The sequence below is a fragment of the Diabrotica undecimpunctata genome, chromosome 6 (assembly GCF_040954645.1).
Source record: "Diabrotica undecimpunctata isolate CICGRU chromosome 6, icDiaUnde3, whole genome shotgun sequence".
Classification (NCBI taxonomy): Eukaryota; Metazoa; Arthropoda; class Insecta; order Coleoptera; family Chrysomelidae; genus Diabrotica; species Diabrotica undecimpunctata.
In genome coordinates this window covers 155,849,493-155,872,318 of record NC_092808.1, presented here as the reverse complement: position 1 = coordinate 155,872,318, position 22,826 = coordinate 155,849,493, and the positions used below count along the sequence as shown (strand labels likewise).

Below are 22,826 nucleotides of genomic sequence, written 5' to 3'. Positions count from 1 at the left end.
ATCATTCATATGAACTTTAGTAAGTTAGATAAAATTGGTGTAATGAAGCAAATTAAGCTTAATTCTCGTATAGGCAGATATAATATAGATTCAAATAGATACTTTATTTTATCATTTGGCTTGATCGCCGGCTGACAATATAAAAATGTTGTCTAAGGTAAGTTTAGTAATGAATAGATATTGAATAAAATTTTTATTTAGGTTAGTTTAGTAATAGGCAGACATGGCATCAATTTGTTTATTTATTGCTTGTTTAAAATAGAAACATCTGCAATCTTATTGTCATCGAAAAAGTATGGGCCCGCTATCCGGTTTTCAACAATTCCAGCTCAAAAATTTACTTTTTGTGGCACTTTGTGTAGATGGATTTCCGCGTTCATGAAAGCAGCGTGGATTTTCCAAGCCTATACTCCCTCTTAACCGGTCCCGCATTAACCGGCCGTCGTATTAACCGGCCACTCCCCCTTCCTATTGTTTTGCGTACGAGACGATCATCAAGACGATCATCAAGCGGCGCTTGAGCGTAAACGTGTGGTTGTCACGATGGATAAACGTCTAAGTGTGCTTAAACGAATCGGCAAAGGTGAATCGGTTAAGAAAATTTGTTCAGAGTTGAATGTGGGGAAAAGTACAGTGAATGACTGGTGAAGGGATCGGCGTTTAATCGAGGATTTCTACGCACAAATAAAATCAGATAAAAATCTAAAAACTAGATGCACTAAAAAAACGAAATTCGAGATAGTAGATACAGCTCTTTGGTTGGGGTTCCTCCAAAAACGACGAAGGAACACACCTATTAGCGGCCCGATTCTAAGGGAAAAGAATATGGCCCTGGCCCTGACCCTTTATGTATACACAGCAAAATTATAGGCGGAGGCGAATTTATTGCAAGTGAAGGTTGGCTGACTCGCTGGAAGGCACGTCACGGAGTTAATTATGCACACGTAAGTGGAGAAAAAATGTCTGCGGACGCTTTAGGTGCAACTGATTTTACCTCCAAGTTTGTAGAAATTATAAAAATGGAAAAATTAAAACCCGAACATAGATGAGACTGGTATCAATTTTAAAATGTTTCCAGAAAAAACATTTTTGGGAAGTCATGAAAAATCGGCTTCTGGATTTAAAAAGAATAAAGAGCGCATTACAGTTGCTGTTTGTTCAAATGCAGCAGGAACACACAAAATTCCTCTTTTCATTGTTGGTAAGTCCGCTAAACCGCGTGCATTTAAAAATTCACATCCATCGTCCTTCCCCGTATTCTACAGATCATAAAAATCAGCATGTATGAGCGCTGATCTATTCAACGAATGGTTTGAGCGTGTTTGTTCCGAGAGTAACGCGCCATCTTAAGAGCGTAAATCTTCCCATTAAAGCAGTCCTACTTCTGGACAATTTCCCAAATCATCCTGGAAACCTTACATGTGAGACAGATGACAAAAAAATTATTTTTCTTCCTCCTAATGTGACAAGCTTGGTGCAACCGATGGATCAAGGGGTGATTGAGAGCTTAAAAAGACGATACAGACGTAAATTACTGTCCGAAATTTTGCAATGCGCAGAAAGTGAATATCTCAATCTTATTGATATCATCAAAAAAATTAACTTAAAGGACGTAATTTACATGTTAGCTTCCGCCTTCCAAGAAATTCCTGCTTCTACTTTCGTTAAGTCTTGGCGAAAACTTTGAGCCAACTTTGAGGAACTTGTTGAGTGTCAACAATCACACGAAGAAGATAATTTTACCACCATTCTTCAAGATCTCCAAACGTTATCTGAAAATATCCAATTGCAGGCCGAAGATGTTAAAGAATGGATGAACTGTGACGAGGGACTTAAAAACGAATTTTTGACAGACCACGAAATAATTACAGTAGGAACACATGAAGAGCCCTATGAAAATGAGGAGACTGATGATGATGATGTTGACGGAGAGGAAAAGGTCGGCCACACTGAAGCGAGAGCTGCAATGGAGGTGGCATTGAAGTATATTGAACAACAACCTGGGTCATCTTCAATAGACGTCTTGGTTTTTAAAAAATGGAGATATAGCTTTTAATGTCAAGAAACAGAAGAAAGTTACCGATTTTTTTAAAACAAGTTTGTAAAATATTTAAATGTGTATATATGTATACATAGAAATAAATAGTATTTTTTAACTGTATACTCCATGGTCTTTGTTAATATACACCTTCATGTACATGTTTTTGATACATATATGTGTGTAAACTTGATTTTTCTCATGAAAATGCCTGCACATCGGATTAACCGGCCAGGCTCTGGTCCCGAGGTGTCCGGTTAAGAGGGAGTCTACTGTATTTTGTTTATTTAAACTAATTATTGCTTCGACAGAAAACAGGATACAGTTTTTTATATTGGAATATTTCTCGAGCAAATTTGCACAGTTCGTGCATTATATTGACATTAAGGTATACCAATTTTCATTTTTGAGAGTTCGTTTAGTTACAGATGTTGACAATCTAAAATTGAGCAAGATTTTGAACAACTCTCAACATAATATTCTGACGATCATTTTCGCTAATCGTTTGGGGAAGAGGATAAATTTATTACCAAACTTTCCACATTTCAGAGAGGCGTAGTTGAACACCTGATTGCTCCAAAATATTTTAGGACCAATGAAGCAATAAAACGCTTAAGACGACTTTTTCCTTCGATTTAATGAACTTAAGGGATTCAATACATGGATAATTGTCGCAATTCTGATAGTGACAAAAAGAGTTATACAAATATCGCTAGCTCTACAGTGCTAGGGGGAGTAACAAAGATACAGAGTCTTTAGAGAAACAAAACTGGTATACGATTTAACACAAAACACCAGTTTTACACGTTGACGTATCTATAACTGAACTTTGATAAAATAAAGGCAGATATCGAGCACAGTTTTATTAATTAAATCTTACCCAAGTACTTTCCCTCCCTAGAGCATCTTCAGAGGCATTTTGTCAATTTTGGGCTATCCAACAATAATTTCAGAATGTCATAAACATAAAATTAATTATAAAGTTGAACATAACACTACACTAGACAAGGACAAACAGTTTCAAATTATTTAAAAAACCCGAAGCTACATTCTGGTCGGCAACAGGAGAGAAAATTCTCTCTCCTGTTACCGACCAGAATGTTTCCGTTTAAAATATGGCGATCGTGTGATGACACACTCCAAAAGCGGCATCTGAGAGTGGGCATTCTGATTGTTATTTATTCTGTGCCTAGCTATATCGTTGAATTTTATTTAATTAAATATAGTATGTAAAGTCATAATTCCGACAAATATAACAGAAAATAATTAGAAATGCAACAAAAAAATTACAATTTGAAAATAAAAATCGACTTTTTTTATGTTTTTTCCAAATTATATAAGAGACTTAATTTTAATAACAATTCTGGTTGAGTTTACCGAAAGTACAAGCTGATGATAGCCGCAAATGTCAAACATGGAACAAAAAATTTCGCAATTTAGCAATGTTGGCATGTTTTTTATAATGTAGATGCTGTAGGCTTCAAATATAAAAATATAAAGCTTTAGAAAAGTACATTATGTTATGAATTCTGCAATTTTTGATTTATATAAAACAACAATGAGTAAATATTTGTTTCTTTTGAAATTAATTGCAGTTAATTATTAGAAATGGCAATTGCCCTTTGATAGATTTGGCAATCGTCAAATCAGCAGTTGCCAGATTGCAACAGATGTTTGCAAATAATCTCGAAAGAGACAAATATTTACCTACTCTAAACTATATTTACCTAATTGTTTCATCATCATCATCATTGGTGCTACTGCCCTATAAAAGAGCCTCGACCTTCCCAAGTCTATTACGCCAGTTAGTTCTATCCATTGTAAACTGTTGCCAGTTTGCTGCGCCTATTTGTCTACCATCCTCATCTACACCATCCCTCCATCTGAGTTTTGGTCTACCCCTATTTCTACTTCCCACAGGTTGTGACATAAGGATTCTTCTAGGAGGGTTGTTCTGCTGTGATCTTGCCAGATGTCCTGCCCATCTTAGTCTTCCTATTTTTTATAAAGGATACTACGTCTTTACCACCAAATATATGTTTATATCTGTGATATATCTCGTAGTTGTACCTCCTTCTCCAAACACCATTTTCACAGATGCCACCAAATATTCTTCTCAGGATCCTTCGTTCAAATATAAGCAGGAGATTTTCATCTGCCTTGGAAATGGTCCATGTCTCCGACCCATATGTCAACACTGGTTGTATAAGGGTTTTGTATATGGTTATTTTTGTTTTTTGGCTTAAGTTTCTGCTTCTCATATATCTACTTAGTCCAAAATAGCATTTGTTTGCTAGAATTATTCTTCGCTTGATTTCTTCCGTCATGACGTTCTCCTTGGTGATCAGGGAGCCTAAGTATGTGAATTTATCCACCACTTCAAAGGTAGAATTATCAACCGTGAATTGGTGGCCGATGTTTCTTGTTGGGCGTTGATGCCATTATCTTAGTTTTATTTTCATTTACTTGCAGGCCCATATTTTTTGAGACGTTTGACAAGGTGGTATACATTTCTTCTAGCTTGCGAATTGTGCGGGAAACTAGATCAACATCATCTACATATGCCAAAATTTGGGATGATTTATTAAAAATGTTTCCTCTGCTGTCTATTCGGGCATCCCTGACCGCCTTTTCCAAAGCTATGTTGAAAAGGAGACACGCCAGCGCATCTCCCTGTCGCAGCCCAACATGCGTTTCAAATGCCTGTGATTGTTCGCCCTGTATTTCGACTTTGCAAACAACTTTACGCATTGTAGCCTTAACCAATCTTATCAGTTTATCGGGGACGTGGAATTCATCCATGGCTTCATACAATTTATTTCTTAGGACACTATCATAGGCCGATTAAAAATCTACGAAAAGATGGTATGTGTCGATATTGAATTCATTGGTTTTTTCCAGTATTTGCCTTAGCACAAAGATCTGGTCTGTTGTTGATCGAACAGGCCTAAAACCACTTTGATATTCGCCAAGAAGCTCCTCTGAATTTTCACTCAGGCGACCATATAAAATACTCGAAAATATTTTGTATGCTGTATTAAGGAGGGCTACCCTTTTTGTGTAGCGGACAAACGATCCCAATACACCACTCTTCTGGGATTTGTTTCTCATTCCAGGCTCTCAGTATGATTTTATATATATATGATTAGTCAGAGTAGCACCTCCACATTTAATAAGTTCCGCGGGTATACCATCACTTCCTGGAGATTTATTATTTTTTAGGTGTTTTATTGCATCCCGTACTTCCTGAATTGATGGAGGCTCCAATGGTGTATTGTTGTTTGCTCCTGGGGGTGGTTGATTTGGATCTTCTACTTCGATAGTAAGCAGTTTTTTATAGTGTTCCACCCACCTTTTCAATACTTCTTCTTTTGTATTAAGTATATGCCCCTCCTTATCCTTACATAGTCCGATCCTTGGTTTAAATTCTTTTCTTGCTTTATTTAGATTTTTATAGAATTTTCTTGTTTGATTTTCCTTTTTTAATGCCTCAAATTCTTCCAATATTCTATTTTCATAAGTTCGCTTTTTTCTCCGATGGATGTACTTCTCTTCTCTTCTGAGATCTTTATATTTTTGTTCTTTTTCTCTGGTTCTTCTTTGCTGTATCAGTTTATATGCATTGTTCTTTCTTCTTGTAATGTCCTCGCACTCAGCATCGAACCACTCATTGCGTGGTGGTGGTCTTTGCGGCCCTAGAATGTTATTTGCTGCGTCTTTAATGTAATATTTTTACACGTTTCCCATTGTTCACTAATTGTTAGATTCTCTTTAGTTATGTATTTAGTTTCGATATAGTTTTGAAACCTTTCTACCGTTTGCGGGTTTTTGAGGAGTTCAATATTAAGGCGCCTTGTTTTGGTACTTCTCTCCTTCTTCGCATTTGAGATTCTAGCCCGAATTCTTGTGCCGTAATTGTTTCATATAAACTAAAAATTCCAGAATTCATAAAACAGTAAAATAAAAATATACTTTTTAAAAGCTTTCTCTCTTTATATTTGAAGCATACAACATATATGCATTATAAAAACATCCCAACACTGCCAAACCAAAATATTTTATTTTATATTTGACATTTGCGGCTATATTCAGCTTGTACTTTCGGTAAACTCAACCCAATTCTATACTAAAGCAATGTTAGTATAGCACTCAAACCAAATATGACAAATACGGATTGAGCTTGCAATTTTATAGCAATCTTAATTACTGTTGTAAAATCTAGCTTGGCTAACTAAAACACACCTTTTGTTTCAGGCAGCGCCAAAAATTGAACACATGAAGATGACTATTTACAACACAATATTCTTTGGTGTGTGGCCATTGGTGTTTGCCGAGAAACCTCTCTACAGAAGAATTTACAACATCTACTCTTGGTTTATATTTTTAATAGCGTTTCTTTACGTCACCACGGAATACATCGAGTTATATCTCATGATAAAAAAAAATTTGGACATGATTAACTTTACCAAATCAGCTGTACTAGCTTCGACTTACACAATGGGGCTCATGCGAGTCCAGGCTGTGAGTACTTCGAGCGCTCAGGAGTTAATAAAGAGAATTCAAGTACGAGAACGACAGATATTTGAGTCTGAGGATGAAGGAATCACTAAAATTTATAAAGAGCGTTCCAGGATTAATAACAAGTTTAATTTTTACTATATGATGGTTAACTATTGGGGTAAGATAGATCAGCTGATACAGTTTTTCCACAGTAGCTCTACTAATCGGATAGAATTTAATCAAGATGTTAACCTTTAACTACGGGCGCCCCTCCATTAGTCATAACTACGTGCGCGGTGTATTCTGTACACCACCGACTAAAAACGCAAATAAAAGCCACAACTAGGTATTTTTAGTACATATATTGTATATAATAAATGTAGGCATATATTTAAGAGAATGTCTTAACATAAAAAATAATACATAACGAAAATATAAAGATTAGCAACAAATATAAGAACAAAAACTCAACCACTTCTTTTTCTCTAAAAATAACCTTCTTGAGATTCTTGTATATTAGCTTAACATTAAAAATATTATAAAACTAGTATATAAATCTTAAAACTAGGAGTAAATAATCATTCACAAATGAACATATTTGAGAATATGTGTGCTATTCACTTTCGTTTTCTTCCTCGTTTGCGTCTACTAAATTACAATTTGCACAAATTGTAACAGAGTGCTCTTTACAAACCATTCTATTACATTTGTTGCAAGATATTGTTGTAACTCTATTTTTGCTCCTTCCACAACAATGGCACCTCCCCCGTTTTTTTGCTGGTGGTTCTTCATCGTGGTCGTCTTGTACGTTTTTGTATTTCTTCAAGAATATTTTTAAATCCAGAGGTAAACTCTGTATTTCCGCCCTCTCAGAAAGATGAGCTCTTATCAATGCCAATGATAATTCTTTTAGAAAAACTCTTCTATATTTTTGAGGATTGTCGATGTTGGCAGCATTGTACAGGATCTGGCTGTTAATTCCGGCCATATTCAGGAGTTGAAAAAACAATGCCATTGGTCATCTTCGTGTTCTTCGGGATACCAAATAGGTACTGCACATTTTGTCTACAGTGTCTACGCCTCCTTTATGTGAATTATAGTCTAAAATTATCATTGGTTTTCCTGTTTCGGGATCTACTGTAGAATTACTGTGCATGGTAGATAGGAGAATGACAGCTTTATTTTTTTTTTTTTGGTGTGTAGGATACAATGGTAACTTCTTTTTGAAAACCAAAAGTGGATGATCCAATTGGTGTGTTTTTTCTTGGTAAAAACTCTGGAGGTAGTTCCCTTTTATTTCGTTTAAGTGTGCCAACCATCGTTATCTTTTCCTTCAAAAGGTCAATTGCCAACGGATAACTCGTATACCAATTGTCGCATGTTAAATTACGGTTTTTACCTTTCCAAGGTTGAAGCAGGCGATGGGTAATATCCGTTGGTGTGTTAGATTTTTTGTAGGGCCCTTCCGGTTGTTGACCACAATACACCTCAAAATTGGTGACATAAAAGGTCTGCGCGTCACATAACACAAACACTTTTAAGCCATACTTTGCAGGTTTACTTGGAATGTATTGCACAAAGTTGCATCTACCTCTAAAAGGTATCAACATTTCATCGATAGTCATTTCTTCTCCCAAGGAATAGTTGCTGCTACAGTTTTTCATAAACGTATCAAGAGTAAAGCGAATGGCAGCAAGTTTGTCAATTGATTTTCGGTCATTTCGAGTATCTTTGTTGTCAAACCTAAGAGCAGCAAGCAAAAATAAAAATCGATCTGCGCTCATACAGGCTCGAAAGATTTCTGAGCCGGTACCATCTTTTGTCCACAATTCGAGGAAGTGTGTATGATTTTGTTTTTTAGTCCCTGCAAGAAATAATAATCCTAATAATGCCATGATTTCCTGTTTAGTCGTATCTTTAGCCCGTCTTGGCCGTTCATAATTTAATCGCATTTTTGCAATCTGCAAATTTGTACATTCAACTATATTTTCTATGATTTCATTTGTAAAGAGTTTTTCAAAAGCACTTAGTTCCTTAGTAACATCTCTCGCACAAACTGTTGGCCCAGGAAATATCTTGACAATATTTTTTGAAGGAGTTTTAGTAAATTTGCTAAGAAGAGATTTCTTATACCATTTAGTTTTTCTGTCTTTTGCTATAAAATAATCATTGTCTTCATCAAGATCTGAACTGTTTTCAATGTTACTGTTTGTGTCCGAGTCAATCGTATATTGATTTTCGTCATTCAGATCAACTTCTGATTCAGTGTCGTGCTCCGTTTTTTCTATTAGCTCGTCGTCTGAAGTATCTGGGTCTCCACCAACATCTTCATCAGATTCTTCCTCAAATATAGCTTGAGCCATAGCTTCATCTTCTGAGAGTTTTTGGGGATTTCTTACTGGTACACGATCCCTGCAAAGTAAATATTTTGTAGTACCTCTCGATTTATAAACGTTACGAGAAATATATAGAGGCAACGTTTGTAATTTTTATTATTTATTTCTAATTAATATTTCAAAGAGACATGACCGTATTGCTATGGAAGAAAGAACATGAAAAAACAAGACCACAAAAACAACTAGAAGGTCGTTAAATAGTCCAATAATAGGTACTCACAAATATCCAAATAGATAACGGTATATTAAGTTATGAGAAAATGCTAAAATAAAATATTTGATCAAATGTATTATCATAAAACTAGTTTTATTATAATAAAATGAAAGTTTTATTAAAATTTTAATAACAAATTACAAATTCTTTTATTCAAAACGTTGCAAAATGTCTAGCTTTTGTTACATATAAGTCGCTATACATTATTAATGCTATTTTTTAGTAGATAAACGTAATATAAATCTCACAAAATTTACTTACATAACTAGGTGCTTGGTGTACTACATACACCACTGGTAAACTTCTCCTGAATTTTTCCAACCGTCAGTCTATCTCTGCAGCAATCAATTTTACAACTGTTGAGGTTTATAGCTGACACATCAGAGATAGGTTAGGTAGAGGGACACGTGCGCAACCAGTGCTTATCAGAAATAGCGGCCAATTTAGTGCGACTGGTGTACTGAGTACACCGTAGCCCGTAGTTAAAGGTTAACAATAATTATTTAGTTATCTTTAGAGTGGTACTTTGTTTTAAAGTACAAATAAATTTTTAAATTTTGTCGCAAAAGTGATTGTAAAATCTGAATGCAAAACTGAAATGAATAGCTCGATTAGTCTTATTGAATCTGCAATGGACATATTTTTTAACTTTTCTTAATGCTCTGGTGAATTTTAATTCTGCTTGTTCATTGAATTAATACTCCATGGAAGGTTGTCATTCCATCTTTTGCGCATACTTCTTTTACCGATTGGTGACGCATCTCTTGCTGTTTTGACGACACGGGTCTCCTCCATTCTGCTTATGTGGATATTCCATTCTTTTTTTTCTATTTTGTGTTCATTCATTTTTACACTGTACATTACATTTTCTTCTAATATCTTCACTTCTGTTTCGATCTCTCAGCGTATTTCCTGTAATTCTTCTTAGTACTGTTATCTCTGCCGTTTCCAGTAGTCTTTTTATTGTGGCTGTGTCGGGTCTTGTTTCTGAGGCATATGTCATTTTTGTTCTAACACTGGCTTTATAAATTCTTGATTTCATCTCAATGTTAATGTGTCTGTTTCGCCATATAGTGTTATTAAGGCATCCTGCCAGCCTATTTGGTTTTTATACTTGATCTATAAATTTTTTGTCCAGGTCTTCATAGCTAGATAGTGTAATTCCCAGATATTTTATTTTCATTACTTGTCCAATACTGATGCCATCAATTTCTATTTTACATCTGGTTGGTTATTTGCTGACTACTATTGTTTTAGTTTTTTGAGACGAGAAAGTCTAAATATTCCAAACTTGTTAAAAACAATTGACAACTATTCACTAAAATCCCCATGGCCTTACTCGTTAAGAAATAAGTTTCTGCTTTATAAGAATCTGGATCCAAAGTCAACTTTATGTGGGTTCCATCTCACATGGGAATACAGGGAAATAAAAAAGCAGACCTCAAAGCAATAAAAGCTTCCAAAAATGATCTTGCTATAATAGTGTTAAGTCTACAGTGATATAAAACAGTTTATCAAAGAAAAAGTGATTAGTACATGGCAAAATAAGTGGAACTTATTAGAATCTAAATTAAAAGAAATTAAATCGATAGTGAAACCGTGGCGCCTAGTAAACCTAAGAAGAGCTCACCAAGTCTAAATTTCCCGACTTCGATTAAGTCATACCAATATTACTCATAAGTACATAATAACTGAGAAAGACATTCCAGTGTGTGAACGTATTAGGACTAATATTATTAGGATTAATATTATTTGGACTCCATCGCACATAGGAAATTACAGGAAATGAAAACGCAGATCAAGCAGCTGAAGAAGCATCCCGTTCTGATATTTGAATAAAAAGTATTCAACTTGGGATAGATTGACAATATCTTCTTCTTCATGTGCCATCTCCTTTAAGAAGGTTGGCAATCATCATAGCAATTCTCAATTTCGATACCGCTGCTCTAAAGAGGTCAGCAGAAGTGCAGTTAAACCTAGCTCCCAAATGGTTTAACCAGGAGATGCGTCTTCTTCCGCGATTCCTTCTACCCTGTATTCTTCCTTGTATTATTAATTGCAGCAAGTTATAATGCTCGCCCCTCATGACATGTCCCAGATATTGCAGTTTTCTTACTTTAATTGTATTTAAAACCTCTTTATCTTTTCCCATTCTTCTCAACACCTCGACATTCGTGACTCTATCCACCCAACTTATTCTTAATATCCTTCTGTAGGCCCATAACTCGAAGGCTTCTAATCTGTCCGAAACATTTTCCGTTAATGTCCAAGCCTCCAACCCATAAAATAATACGGAGAACACGTAGCATCTCAGAAGTCTTATCTTTAAAGAAATTGAAATATCCCTGCTGCAGAGTACTTTTTTCAGTTTGTTGAAAGAATTTCTTGCCTGTCCTATTCTTGTATCCATATTGCATAAATCGCATAAAAATAGAACGGGGGGTTAGACAAGGAGACCCAATGTTACCTAAACTTTTTAATACGGTGCTAGAACATGCTTTTAAGAATTTGGATTGGATGACAAAGGGAATAAAAATAGATGGGGAATATCTAAACAACTTACGTTTCGCCGATGATATACTTATAATAGCTGAAGATCTAGGTATGGCAAGAGAGATAGTACAGGAACTCGTTGTGGCTACAGAAAGTGTAGGTTTAAATATAAATATCTCGAAAACAAAAATCATGACCAATTTGGTACCCAACCAGAACATCAGTATTGGTGGGAAAGAAATAGAACTCGTAGATAGATATAAATACCTGGGACATGAAGAGACATTATTGGCAGGGATAACCAGACTCATGAACTGAAGAGAAGAATCGGCCTTGGGCGGGCAGCATTTGGAAAACTGAGAGAAACTTTTAAAAGTGAGCTGCCCACATGCCTAAAGAGAAAGGTATTTGATCAGTGCGTCCTCCCAGTCTTGACGTACGGAGCAGAAACACTTACCTTAACAAAAGCAGCAGCTACCAAACTGAGAGTCACGCAGAGAAGAATGGAGCGGTCTATGTTAGGAATAACTCTGCGAGACAGAATAACCAACGAAGACATCAGGAGAAGAACCGGAGTGACTGACATCATCGAGAAGATAGCCAGACTAAAATGGAGATGGGCAGGACACATAGCTAGAATGACAGATGGGCAATGGACAAAGAGGTTATTGGAATGGAGGCCAAGGGAAGACAAGAGAAGCGTCGGTCGACCACCTACAAGATGGACTGACGATTTAAGAAGACTCAATAAAAACTGATGATGATGAAGAAGTATTCACTGCCACGCGCCGTTTTTTATATCTGCTTTTTTTGTGTTTTTATTTTTTTAATATATACTTTGACTTTGAAAGATGTAAAATCACAGAATAATTTGTCGCTATATGAGCACACTCTCCTACCAAAGGTTGATGACTCACGTAGAAGGATGGGAAATGTATAATTTCTCTGTCACTACAGATCCGTCTTATACAACAATGCATTTATTTATAAGTATGTAATTTTCAGATACCATTGTCTACTTGTATATAATATTTCCTCTGTTTTACCCATACCAAGAAATCTACGATCCTGTCACAAACCAAACCAAACTACACAAAGATTTGCCAATAGACTCGTGGGTACCATTTGACATCGATGAAGATTATTACAAGGCACTCTTATGGGAAGATATCGCTGCCACGTGTTGTGCAGTCTACAATTATGGAACCGATATCTTCTTTTTCAGCTTTATTAGTTATGTTATGGGACAACTGGACATCCTTAATTATATTATTTTAAATTTTGAGAATTATAAGGAGAAAATTAAGAATCAACTTGAATGTGATAACGAAAAAGCTGAGTTTGTGACTATGCAGCTTTGTATAAAAGAACATCAAAAGTTAATGGGGTATGTCTTGAAGAATTTCAATCTTAATATAACTACATTCTTTCACTTACTCTTAAACATTTGATTTCAAGGGGCACTATGTAAATATTATTTTTAATTTATTTTAGTTTTATTAACGATTATAATAATGCTATGAGGAGTGTTATGTTAAGAGATTTTCTACAGAGTTCTTTGCAGATAGCATTGCTGTGTCTTTACGTATTGGTAAGTGGATCATCATTACCATCTTTAGTATCATTATCTTTGCGTATAAAGACTCTATTTATGTATTTATGTCATTTACGATTACCTTCAGCTATATGCATCTAACCTTTAAACGTATAGTAACATTACTTTAGCAACATATGCAGACGACAGTCCAATTCTAGTGTAAAGTTCACCAATCAAAAAATATATGCCCATCATTGTCATTAGATATATCTAAAATTTCAAAAAACAATAACCACGTCGAAAATAGTGTCTCAATGATGTTAAATTTATGGAATAATAGATTACAAATCAGTCATATAACTAGTGTGAAGTTAAGGAATAAAAGGTTCACCATCGAAAACCTATGCAGCTGAATTTTCAAATCTCAAATCCGTTTATATCGGCAGATATGCCTAATAGCCAACCACCTTGAGACAACATAGTAAGAGGTAACAGGCAATCGTCCATCTTAAAAACCAGTTTCTTGGGGCAAAAATTCTGGTGATGAGTTAACCTATCTGCGGTGATCAGTTTACGGGTCTCTAAAGGGTGCCGGTGAGCAGTTGGCTATATCTAGGAGGAACTAATAATTTTATGGAAGGCTATAAATGATGAGTTCGTATACGTTCGGCTTGTTTGACTTAAGTTTAATCCCGATAGTTAAATTTCCGTACATACTCTTGATTGCTCTAATTTAATCATTTAAATTTTCCCCAAAAATTTGGTCAATTGAGAACCAAATACACGGTGTTCTAACCAATTTTTTCTAGTTTGAGGTAGACATGCTAGCCATGACAGCAGGAGTAGGATTTGGATTTATTCTTCTATGCAGATTGGGAGTTTACTACTGGTACGCTAACGAAGTAATGATGAAGGTAAATATTTTGACGTACAAACGTTGTCTAAGATAATTAAACATATTTAACTTTGCTAATAAAGAGTAAACGACGTAATCTTACACTGTTTTTGATCACTAAACGGTGTATTCTATATCAGATATTTTCTTAGTAAAGACTGGCTAAAAATAGGGGAGTAGAATGGAAAGATTTTGTAAAAGTAAAATTATTTTACTTTAAACATATTTTTCCCACACAAAAAGTTTTTAATTAACTCATTCACTGCCAGTCACGCCACTGTGGCGTGCTCGGCTATATCCGCCCTGTGCCGACCACGCCATAGGTGCGTTGTGTACATGTCTGCTAATAACAAAGTTTTTAAGTAGTCGGCACTTGCTTTATAGCTATCAGACTTCATCGGCACTTCGAGAAGGTTTATTGTGTCTCAAATTTCATATCGGTTCGAAAGTCAGGATTTTGTTTTGTAAGTAATTAAAAGTGTTTGATTATGGCTTCTGGCAATAACCCTGGTTTGTCTGGCGTTAAAAAAAGAAGAACAGAATTCGAATTGAAGAAGCCTTTAACGGATGAAGAATAATGACAAATACTGGAAGAATCCGATGATGACAGTTTTGATGATTATGAGTCGAGTGGAAGCGAATACGCCGACGATGAAGATTTAATAGATTTGACGGATTCGGATTGTGAATCACAGCATTCTAACCATGAAGATACTGGCATCGCTGCTGAGGTACAAGTACCGATATTTACTAATCAAAATAATTATATATGGGACGATCCACCTATGATCAAACAAAATATCATTTTTAAGGAAAATTGTGGATTATTAGTTCAACCTGAAGGCAATAATCCGATAGATTATTTTAATCTTTTAGCAGATGACACATTTTTCAACTTGTCGTTGATGAAACAAATAGATATGTTGAAGAAATTTTCTTAAGTTCTGCTGGAAAAGAGAAATCTAGAATAACGGAGTGGAAACCAATTACTATAGGGGAATTGCGTATATTTTTTGGTTTGGATTTACATATGGGAACAATTAAAATTAACCGAATAAATGATTACTGGAAGAAACACAAATTGTTCAATCTTACTTGCTTCAGTAACTATATGGGAAGAAATCGTTTCCTGTTAATCTTACGTTGCCTACATTTTGTAAAAAATCCAGGTATTGGAGATACATTTCCTCAAGATCGATTATATAAATTGAGACCGATTGTCGATTACTTCAACCAAAAAATGTCTCAAATATATTATCCGTCTAAAAATTTATGCATTGATGAATCAATGGTTTTGTGGAGAGGCCGACTGCAGTTCAGGCAGTATATAAAGAGCAAACGTCATAAGTACGGGGTGAAACTTTATGTTCTGGCTGAACCTTACTCTAAAAATAGCTGTGTATACTGGAGCAAAAGTTCAATCTAGTGAATGGGGGCATACCTCAGACGTTGTTTTTCAACTAATGGAGACATACCTTGATAAAGGTCATTCTTTATTCATGGACAATTTCTACAATAGTTACACATTGTCGGTTGCCCTTCTCGAGCGGAAGACTTATTGCACAGGAACATTACGACTGAATCGTAAAGGAAATTCTCATGAAGTTGTAAGTTCTAAACTCAAGAGAGTTGAAATAATTCTAAAGTGTAATAACAATTCTGGTGTTCTTATGGGAAAGTGGCGTGATAAAAGGGATGTTTCATTTATTACTACAGAGTATTCTGGTGATTTCGTGACGGTTTCGAACAGAAGAGGTATTGAAAAAGAAAAGCCTGAGGCCATTGCACAATATAATAAAAATATGTCGGGTGTAAATCGTAAAGATCAAATGTTGGCTTACAACCCATGTGAGCGTAAAAGCTTAAGGTGGTACAAAAAAATATTTATCCACTTTTTTCAAGTAATGCTCATAAATTCTCATTTTTTATTCAATGCGTATTCTGGTCAAAGAAAAAATTTATATGATTTTCGTTTGGCCATTATTGAGGAACTTTTGGAGGGAGTCCAAACTAAAAATTGTCCCAAAAAAACTATAAAAGCAAACGAATCACACCATTTGCCGTCAAAATTTGAACGAACGGATGACCATAAACGGGCTCGAAGAAAAGACTGTAGAGTGTGTAAAACTCAAAACAAGAGACAGATGACTCCTTACTTTTGTAATCTATGCGTTGGTCAACCAGGATTATGTTTAAACCCTTGTTTTAGAATGTGGCATTCAAAATAATCTTATATTTTTGATTTTATTTTATGTACAATTTAGTTTTTATGTTCAAATTTTGTTTTGTTTAACTGTTTTATTTTTAATTAAACATTTCTGTCTGACTTGAATTATTCTACCCTAAAATACAGCAGAAGTAACTAAAACACCACTGTAGCGTAGCCGGCACCTAACATGCAATTCTTTGTTCGGTGCCGACCACGCCACGTATGTGTGATGACGTAATTTGATAGTTATACCTCAATTATCGACTAGATACTACTCAATTAAAAAACTATTATTCAAAAGAAGCTTAAATACTAAAAATATGCTAACGGTACCTGAGGGTCCATTCAGATTTTACACCGGCAGTGAACGTGTTAAGGTCTTGTATATATTGAGCTTTACTGCACGTTTTATATTTTTATTTTTTAAATGTTTCTGGAGACCGTGAACAGTTCTGTTTGCTATTGGTTCATCGTTTCGTTATCACGAGATTTCCAAGTTTAATTGGGAAATCGTGTACCAGCTATTACCATGTTCTTAGACATCGCAAATTTTATAATTCTTAGACCATTATCATTAGAGTCTACGTGTAAGCTCTGTATTTCGATGGTGGGCGAAAATAAATTCTCTCTTCCGACTTTGGCATGAAAGTCTCCTGCTATTATTTTGATGTTATTTTTTTTTTACACCCATGGTACTCTCGGTCTAGTGTCTCATAGAACATCCTCGGTCTTTTTTATCATCCTCATTTTTTTTCCGTTGGAGCATGGATGCTAATAATGCTAATATTAGCGAACTTCACTTTAAATCTTTAATCTTAAATTTATATATAGATATTATATAAAAAAGAAAAATCAGTGGAAGATTCGAACCCAGATTATCCAGGTCCAAGAGCAGAAATAATACCGCGTAGTACTCGACTTGTTATATCAAACATGTAAGTTTTATTTAAATTGCTACCTTATTTGTGTTTAGTAGTGGAACGGCGACATGGGTATTAAACCACGCCCATTGAGTGCTTTTCATCATTTTTCTCTGTTGCACTAACTGGGGGAATGATTCTATATTGCAGCCCTCAGTCTAGGTATTATATTTCTATGGTATAACGATATGTCGATTATCTCATATTATTTTAGTTTTTGTTAAAGGCTAAGTGTTTTCTTTCATTTAGTTTAATTATCATTATTTCTAGAGCTTCGACTTGGTAGATGCAATATATACAGTGCTGTGGTATGAAAAATCACCAAGAACAAAGTCACTAGTGAATATTTTCATGCTTAAATGTAATCAAAGAGCTGGGCTGCAGATAGGAACGTTGACGGTGATGTCTTGGAACATATTTTTTGGAGTAAGTTTTTAAATCTATTAAAGATTGTATGGTATTATTTTTTCGCTAGGCAGGTTTTTGGTAGTGTAAGTAAGCTGTCTTTTATTTGCCTTAGATAGTGTTCTCAATTCCTAAATATCTCAAAGATAAGTGAATGATATTTATTTCATAATATCGATACCCTAATGCTGATAGGTCGTAACCCAATTTTAGAAAATTTTACAAGAGGTACAAAAAACTGTATAGCATAATTATAAAAGATTGCTTGTGTAATGTTTTCTTAAATAAATAATTATGTAATGGCTACTAAGTGAGTTTATTGTAAAAATATAAATTTGTTTAATTTTGATCAGGGTACTAAGGGATACGACATATTGTAACCAACGTCATGGCGGCTTACGAGTATATCGAACTCTTAGGAAATGTAGTAAGTTATTATAACTCAAGGTGTTCTCATAAAAGTGTGGTTTACGTCATTTTAAATCATAATCCTTATTTTTTTATTTTTATTAATTTCAAATTTCAAATAAAAAAAACAGATACAAATGTGTGTTTACTTTAAATAAAATGTAGCAAACTAAGCGAATACCATTTAAACAACGTTACAGTTAACATTTTTAGGAATAATTAAAATAAAATAACTAAATAATAAGTTTAAATCTTGGCTTTCTTTTTTTGATTTTTGTTATTGTCTTTGGTGATTAAGTCTTCGTGAGGCAGCGTATCATAGAAGTAGTGCACATCTGCAGGTAATACAGACTTTAGATCTTGAAGGTCCTTCCATTTTTTTGTGGATATTTTTAATCTATTCGAATAAAGTTGATCGTAAACCAAATCGTGATTGACGGTGTTCTTTCTCTGAGGAAGGAGTTCATATTTTTGATCATGGGCCACTTTGTATAATATATCCCCATTTGGTAGGTATTTTAAGCCTCTAAGATCTGTTACCTTCAAATCTCCTTTTGATTTACCTGGACGAATTAAGCTGTAGCGAAAGTTTTTAGAGTCATTGTAGTTTAGAAAAAAGTGTGGGTGAGATAGGATACTTCCAAAGGTGCAGGATTCTTCCTGGCTTCTGATATTACCGAAATATAGTCTGAGGGTAGGAATATTTGCCGATTTTTTAGTCTTCGTTCAATTAGACTGTGGGTAGAGTCACACTCCATCTGAGTGTGGCCTCTTTCTAAAAATTTTTGCTCAATCTCGACTTCATACTTGGAAGCTAAAACCGATAAACCATTCGCAAGGACGACATTCCTATTCTGATAACCACAACCGTCCGAGAATATTATAACATTTTTCTTTTCAAAGGTCAAATATTGTTCTAGATGTTTTATTAAACACGTAGTGAATACAGATGAATCAAGGTCTGCTTCAGTCTCATTCCAAACGAAATTCATGCTGCGATGGTTTTCCAAATTATATACTGTAAAGTTATGTACTTGTAGCTTTGTTTTATAGTACAAAGAACTAGCCTGTAACACTGGACACAATTTGACAGCCTGCACATCAACGACAAAACAGTAAATTTCTTTATGGATGGCTCTGGTTTTATCGGTTTCTTTTTCGACGCGTGCTAGCTCTTTTGCTCTAATGTGGGATGCGTATTGTTCATCTGTAACCTGTTTCATCTTGTAAGATGAACATATATCACATTGGTCCTTGCGTGGTTTAAACAAGGCTAAATTCATTTCGTCAAATTCTGTAGAGAATTTACAATTTGATAATGGTACCTCCCTGTCTTTACATTGTTCTTTATAAAGATTATATACTTCAGTTTTCGATTTGAAATTATGTTCCAGGTATAACTTTCCAGTAGACTTGCGGCAATAGTGGCTCTCTATTTTAGGCAGGCTGTTCAGAAACTCTCGTAAATTCTGTACTCGCAAAATGTCCTGTTTTGTTTTTGGTGTAGACTCTCTTTTTTCTTTGATCCTTGTTTGCATCATGTCACAACTTTCTAGAAATCCATCTTTTCGTTCCGCACTTACCCAGTTCTGTACCATCTTTTCTCCTACTCCTAGTGTGTTAAGAAACATCAATTTGCAGACTTGTAATTTATCGCCTTTTACTGTCAGAAAGTATTCGTAGGTACCACTTCGCCTGGAAGGTCCATCTACATAACATCTTTTTTTCTCCTTGTATGTAACCATATGAGCGAAGAAAATCCTTTTTTGTTCCCAGGACATTTCCCAAAATTTTAAAAATATTTCTTTTCTTAAGTTTTCTGATATTGTTTGGCAAAAGCGAGTCGGCGCGGTAGCGCAAAACTTCGAGACACAGGCTGGCTTCATTTTACGTTCAGGGCGTAGAATATCATGTTTCACAATGTTTTGTAGCCTTCTATAACCAGTATATTCCCTTCCTAATATTCTTGACTGTTTTGTCTTGTTTTTATCCCAAAACGTCAAACGAATTACTACCAACACGCTTTGCCATTCAAGCTACACTGTGGGATCAGATGAGTTGGAAGTAAACAAACAACGCGAGCGGGTTGGGACTTGTTAGAAATCGCGGGAATGGCCACCTTACTATTTTATTTAGTTTACGAAAATTTAACAGCATATAGGAATGCACGGTTGGTTGCCTTTGACACAAAAATATGAATTTTCAATTTTTTGTGGGTTACGATCTGTCAGCATTAGGCTATCGATATGCAAAAGAGTTTTTTACGTTCAAATTTGCTAATGGCACCTTAAAAAGAAAAAGTGGTCTGAGCACAATCCTATTTTTTGGGCTTATAACCGTTAAACTGGTCTATGAGATAATAAATCCTCTCAATGATGATGCAGACGTTGTGTAACTGAATAAAATAAGCCAGACTATCTTTTCTGAAACTAAAGACATTTCGTTGAAATAACCATCTCAATTTAGAACCAAATCATAGAATGATTAAGTGCGTTGTTTGGTCTTGTGAGTGTGGACTGAAAGAGATGATAATTATTTTCCTTTTTTGCAGATACTGAAATCAGCGTATTCGTTTATGACGTTTGTATGGCAAAAATAGATGCAACAATAATACCCATATAATAAACTTAAACAATAATAATTTTTCACGTCACTAAGATACGCTTTTTCACCCGTAGATAATAATAAATTAAAGAACAAATTGCAAGTTTTTTATTTATATATAATATACCTCATTATTCTTATCCATATTCACTTTTTGGTGTATTTTTCATGGCAGAGCAAATTATTATATGATTATACCAGAATTATCTGTGTCTTTTTTACATTAGCGAGTTGGCAATTACATTGGCATTACTCACAATCTTCACCTAATCGAAATATCTGCTCGGCATTGCGTATTCCTGAGCCATCACATCTGCTTCCTTCCAACAACACAAAAACACGAACAAAATAAAGGTAGGTCAAGAGATATCCAAACGGAATGTGGTAGAAAACGGACTTAAACAAGGATGCTATCTGTCCCTGACTTTGTTTAAGATCTACTTGAAGCAAGCGCTGAAGACGTGGAAAAGGAAATGTAGTAAAATGGGAATCCCTCTAAACGACACCACAGTGTTATGCTTTGTAGACGACCAAATAATGTTAGCTTAGAACTACTAAGATTGATTACACGCAGGAATACACACACTTATTCAGGAATAACAAATAAATTACTGTAAAATTTATAAATATCTAGGCATACACATAACTAATAACGGCAATGCAACAGCATGCTGTGGGATAAACCAATTTCGAGAGAAAATAAACACATAATCTTTGATAGCATTGTCAAAAGCATTGTTACATATGGAAGTGAAATCCGGCCACTGAAGGAGAAAGTCATAAATACTTTGGAAGTAGCAGAAATTGATTATTGAAGAAGAACGGGCGCTAAATCTTACTTAAACAAAGTACAAAAGTAGAAAATTCAAGAAATGTGGTACGGACTCGTACAAAGAATGGATGACAACAAAATCAAAAAAAAAGGTATTTACCTGGACACCGCAAGGAGAAGACGAAAGAAGGGTAGACCGAGGTTAAGCTGGAGAAAAGTAGTCGACAAGGATAAAGAAGGGGAGAGAGACAGAGTGAGAGAGAAAGGACAGAAGTATTCAGCACAGATTTAAAATTTCTCATAATTAAACACATTAAAAAATTCATAAAAACTTAGTTTATTTAAAAAGTGTATAATTTATAACATAATGGAGAGACTTTTTGCGAGAAACATAGATAATAATATTGTCCATGAGTTAAATTTCTCTTGAGCACCTTTATTGCAGCCATCTGCGTCATTACAGCTTTGCACGCAACCTCTTACGTACCTAAAAAAAAGTACATGTTATTTTATACTTGAAAATTTCGAATGTTATACCTATTTTCATAATAAAAGCTGCCACAATGCGACATTCTGACAATCTCAGTATCGGTAGTTAAGGATCCGCTATCTAAGGCACATCCACGCACAACAATTGCATCTTCGGTGTCATCTACAACAAAAATATTTGATATTACTGAATTGTATTTACAAACGTGTCCAATTTGTAGAATATTTGGTACGGAATGCCGATTGAGTAATGGCGTTAGTTTAGTTTTTTATTTGTTGAAAAGCATAAATTTGTATTTAAGCAACTGAAAAACATTTAAATTTGAGATAATATTGATTCACCCTATATGTAATGCGCCAAATATCAGGCAACCAGTCTATCGCTCGCTAACAATACCCGGTAATTTTGAGTTGACCCAGATAGTTTAAAGCGGCAGTGTTATCACCCTAACGCTTAATATCTAAATAAAAAATAAATATATAAAAGTTTTACTAGTGTATAAAGTTCTTACCAAATATGCCGGCTATTTTTATACAAGAAGTAGCAGGAAACAGTCCATCTCGCCCTTTTTTACCGCCCATACAAGGTGATTGATAAATATCATTTGTGAAGTTATGATGAAACGGGTCTTCACAAGGTACAAAATCGTTGTTTACTGATATACATTTAAAACAGTCGATGGAATATACTTAAAATGACAATAGAATTAATAATTTCATACACATTTGTAATATGAACTTACCAAAAGCATGGTGTAGCAAATGAAAAGCCAGCAGTAACTTTATCATCTCGAGTTTTCAAGATGCATGAAGTATGCAGTGTACATACAATGCGCGTTGTTAGTAGCAACAACTTTATTACAAAGAGTATTTTAAACAAAGATCAATATTTTTCCTGGAAAATAGAGCAAGAGTTGAATAGACTTCTACGTTAGAGACATATAGT

The 22,826-nt window shown here is 34.9% G+C and overlaps 2 protein-coding genes across 2 annotated transcripts; one reads left to right on the top strand and one right to left on the bottom strand.

Annotated features, from left to right (window-relative positions):
• The first annotated feature begins 131 nt into the window (after window positions 1-131).
• LOC140442924 (uncharacterized) lies at window positions 132-20,663 on the top strand. The gene is made up of 7 exons (XM_072533885.1): window positions 132-157; window positions 6,293-6,716; window positions 12,647-13,028; window positions 13,136-13,232; window positions 13,988-14,092; window positions 17,473-17,628; window positions 20,567-20,663. Exons 1-7 carry the CDS (start codon window positions 146-148, stop codon window positions 20,612-20,614), a joined length of 1,224 nt encoding a protein of 407 aa, XP_072389986.1. The 5' UTR covers window positions 132-145; the 3' UTR covers window positions 20,615-20,663.
• A 1,085-nt stretch (window positions 20,664-21,748) lies between these two features.
• Window positions 21,749-22,807, bottom strand: LOC140442926 (uncharacterized). The gene is made up of 4 exons (XM_072533886.1): window positions 22,624-22,807; window positions 22,393-22,569; window positions 21,929-22,043; window positions 21,749-21,878 (listed from the first exon to the last, which is right to left on the bottom strand). The coding sequence occupies exons 1-4, from the start codon at window positions 22,667-22,669 to the stop codon at window positions 21,749-21,751; spliced, it is 468 nt and encodes a 155-aa protein (XP_072389987.1). The 5' UTR covers window positions 22,670-22,807.
• Window positions 22,808-22,826: the final 19 nt, after the last annotated feature.

Coding starts and splice junctions, on each gene's coding strand:
- LOC140442924 (XM_072533885.1), top strand. Junction 13,233..13,987: donor TGCTGTGTCTTTACGTATTG/GTAAGTGGATCA, acceptor AATTTTTTCTAG/TTTGAGGTAGACATGCTAGC. Junction 14,093..17,472: donor CTAACGAAGTAATGATGAAG/GTAAATATTTTG, acceptor CATTATTTCTAG/AGCTTCGACTTGGTAGATGC.
- LOC140442926 (XM_072533886.1), bottom strand. CDS start 22,669: ATGATAAAGTTACTGCTGGCTTTTCATTTGCTACACCATGCTTTTG. Junction 22,570..22,623: donor TTTGCTACACCATGCTTTTG/GTAAGTTCATAT, acceptor TGTCATTTTAAG/TATATTCCATCGACTGTTTT. Junction 21,879..21,928: donor AGCTTTTATTATGAAAATAG/GTATAACATTCG, acceptor ACTTTTTTTTAG/GTACGTAAGAGGTTGCGTGC.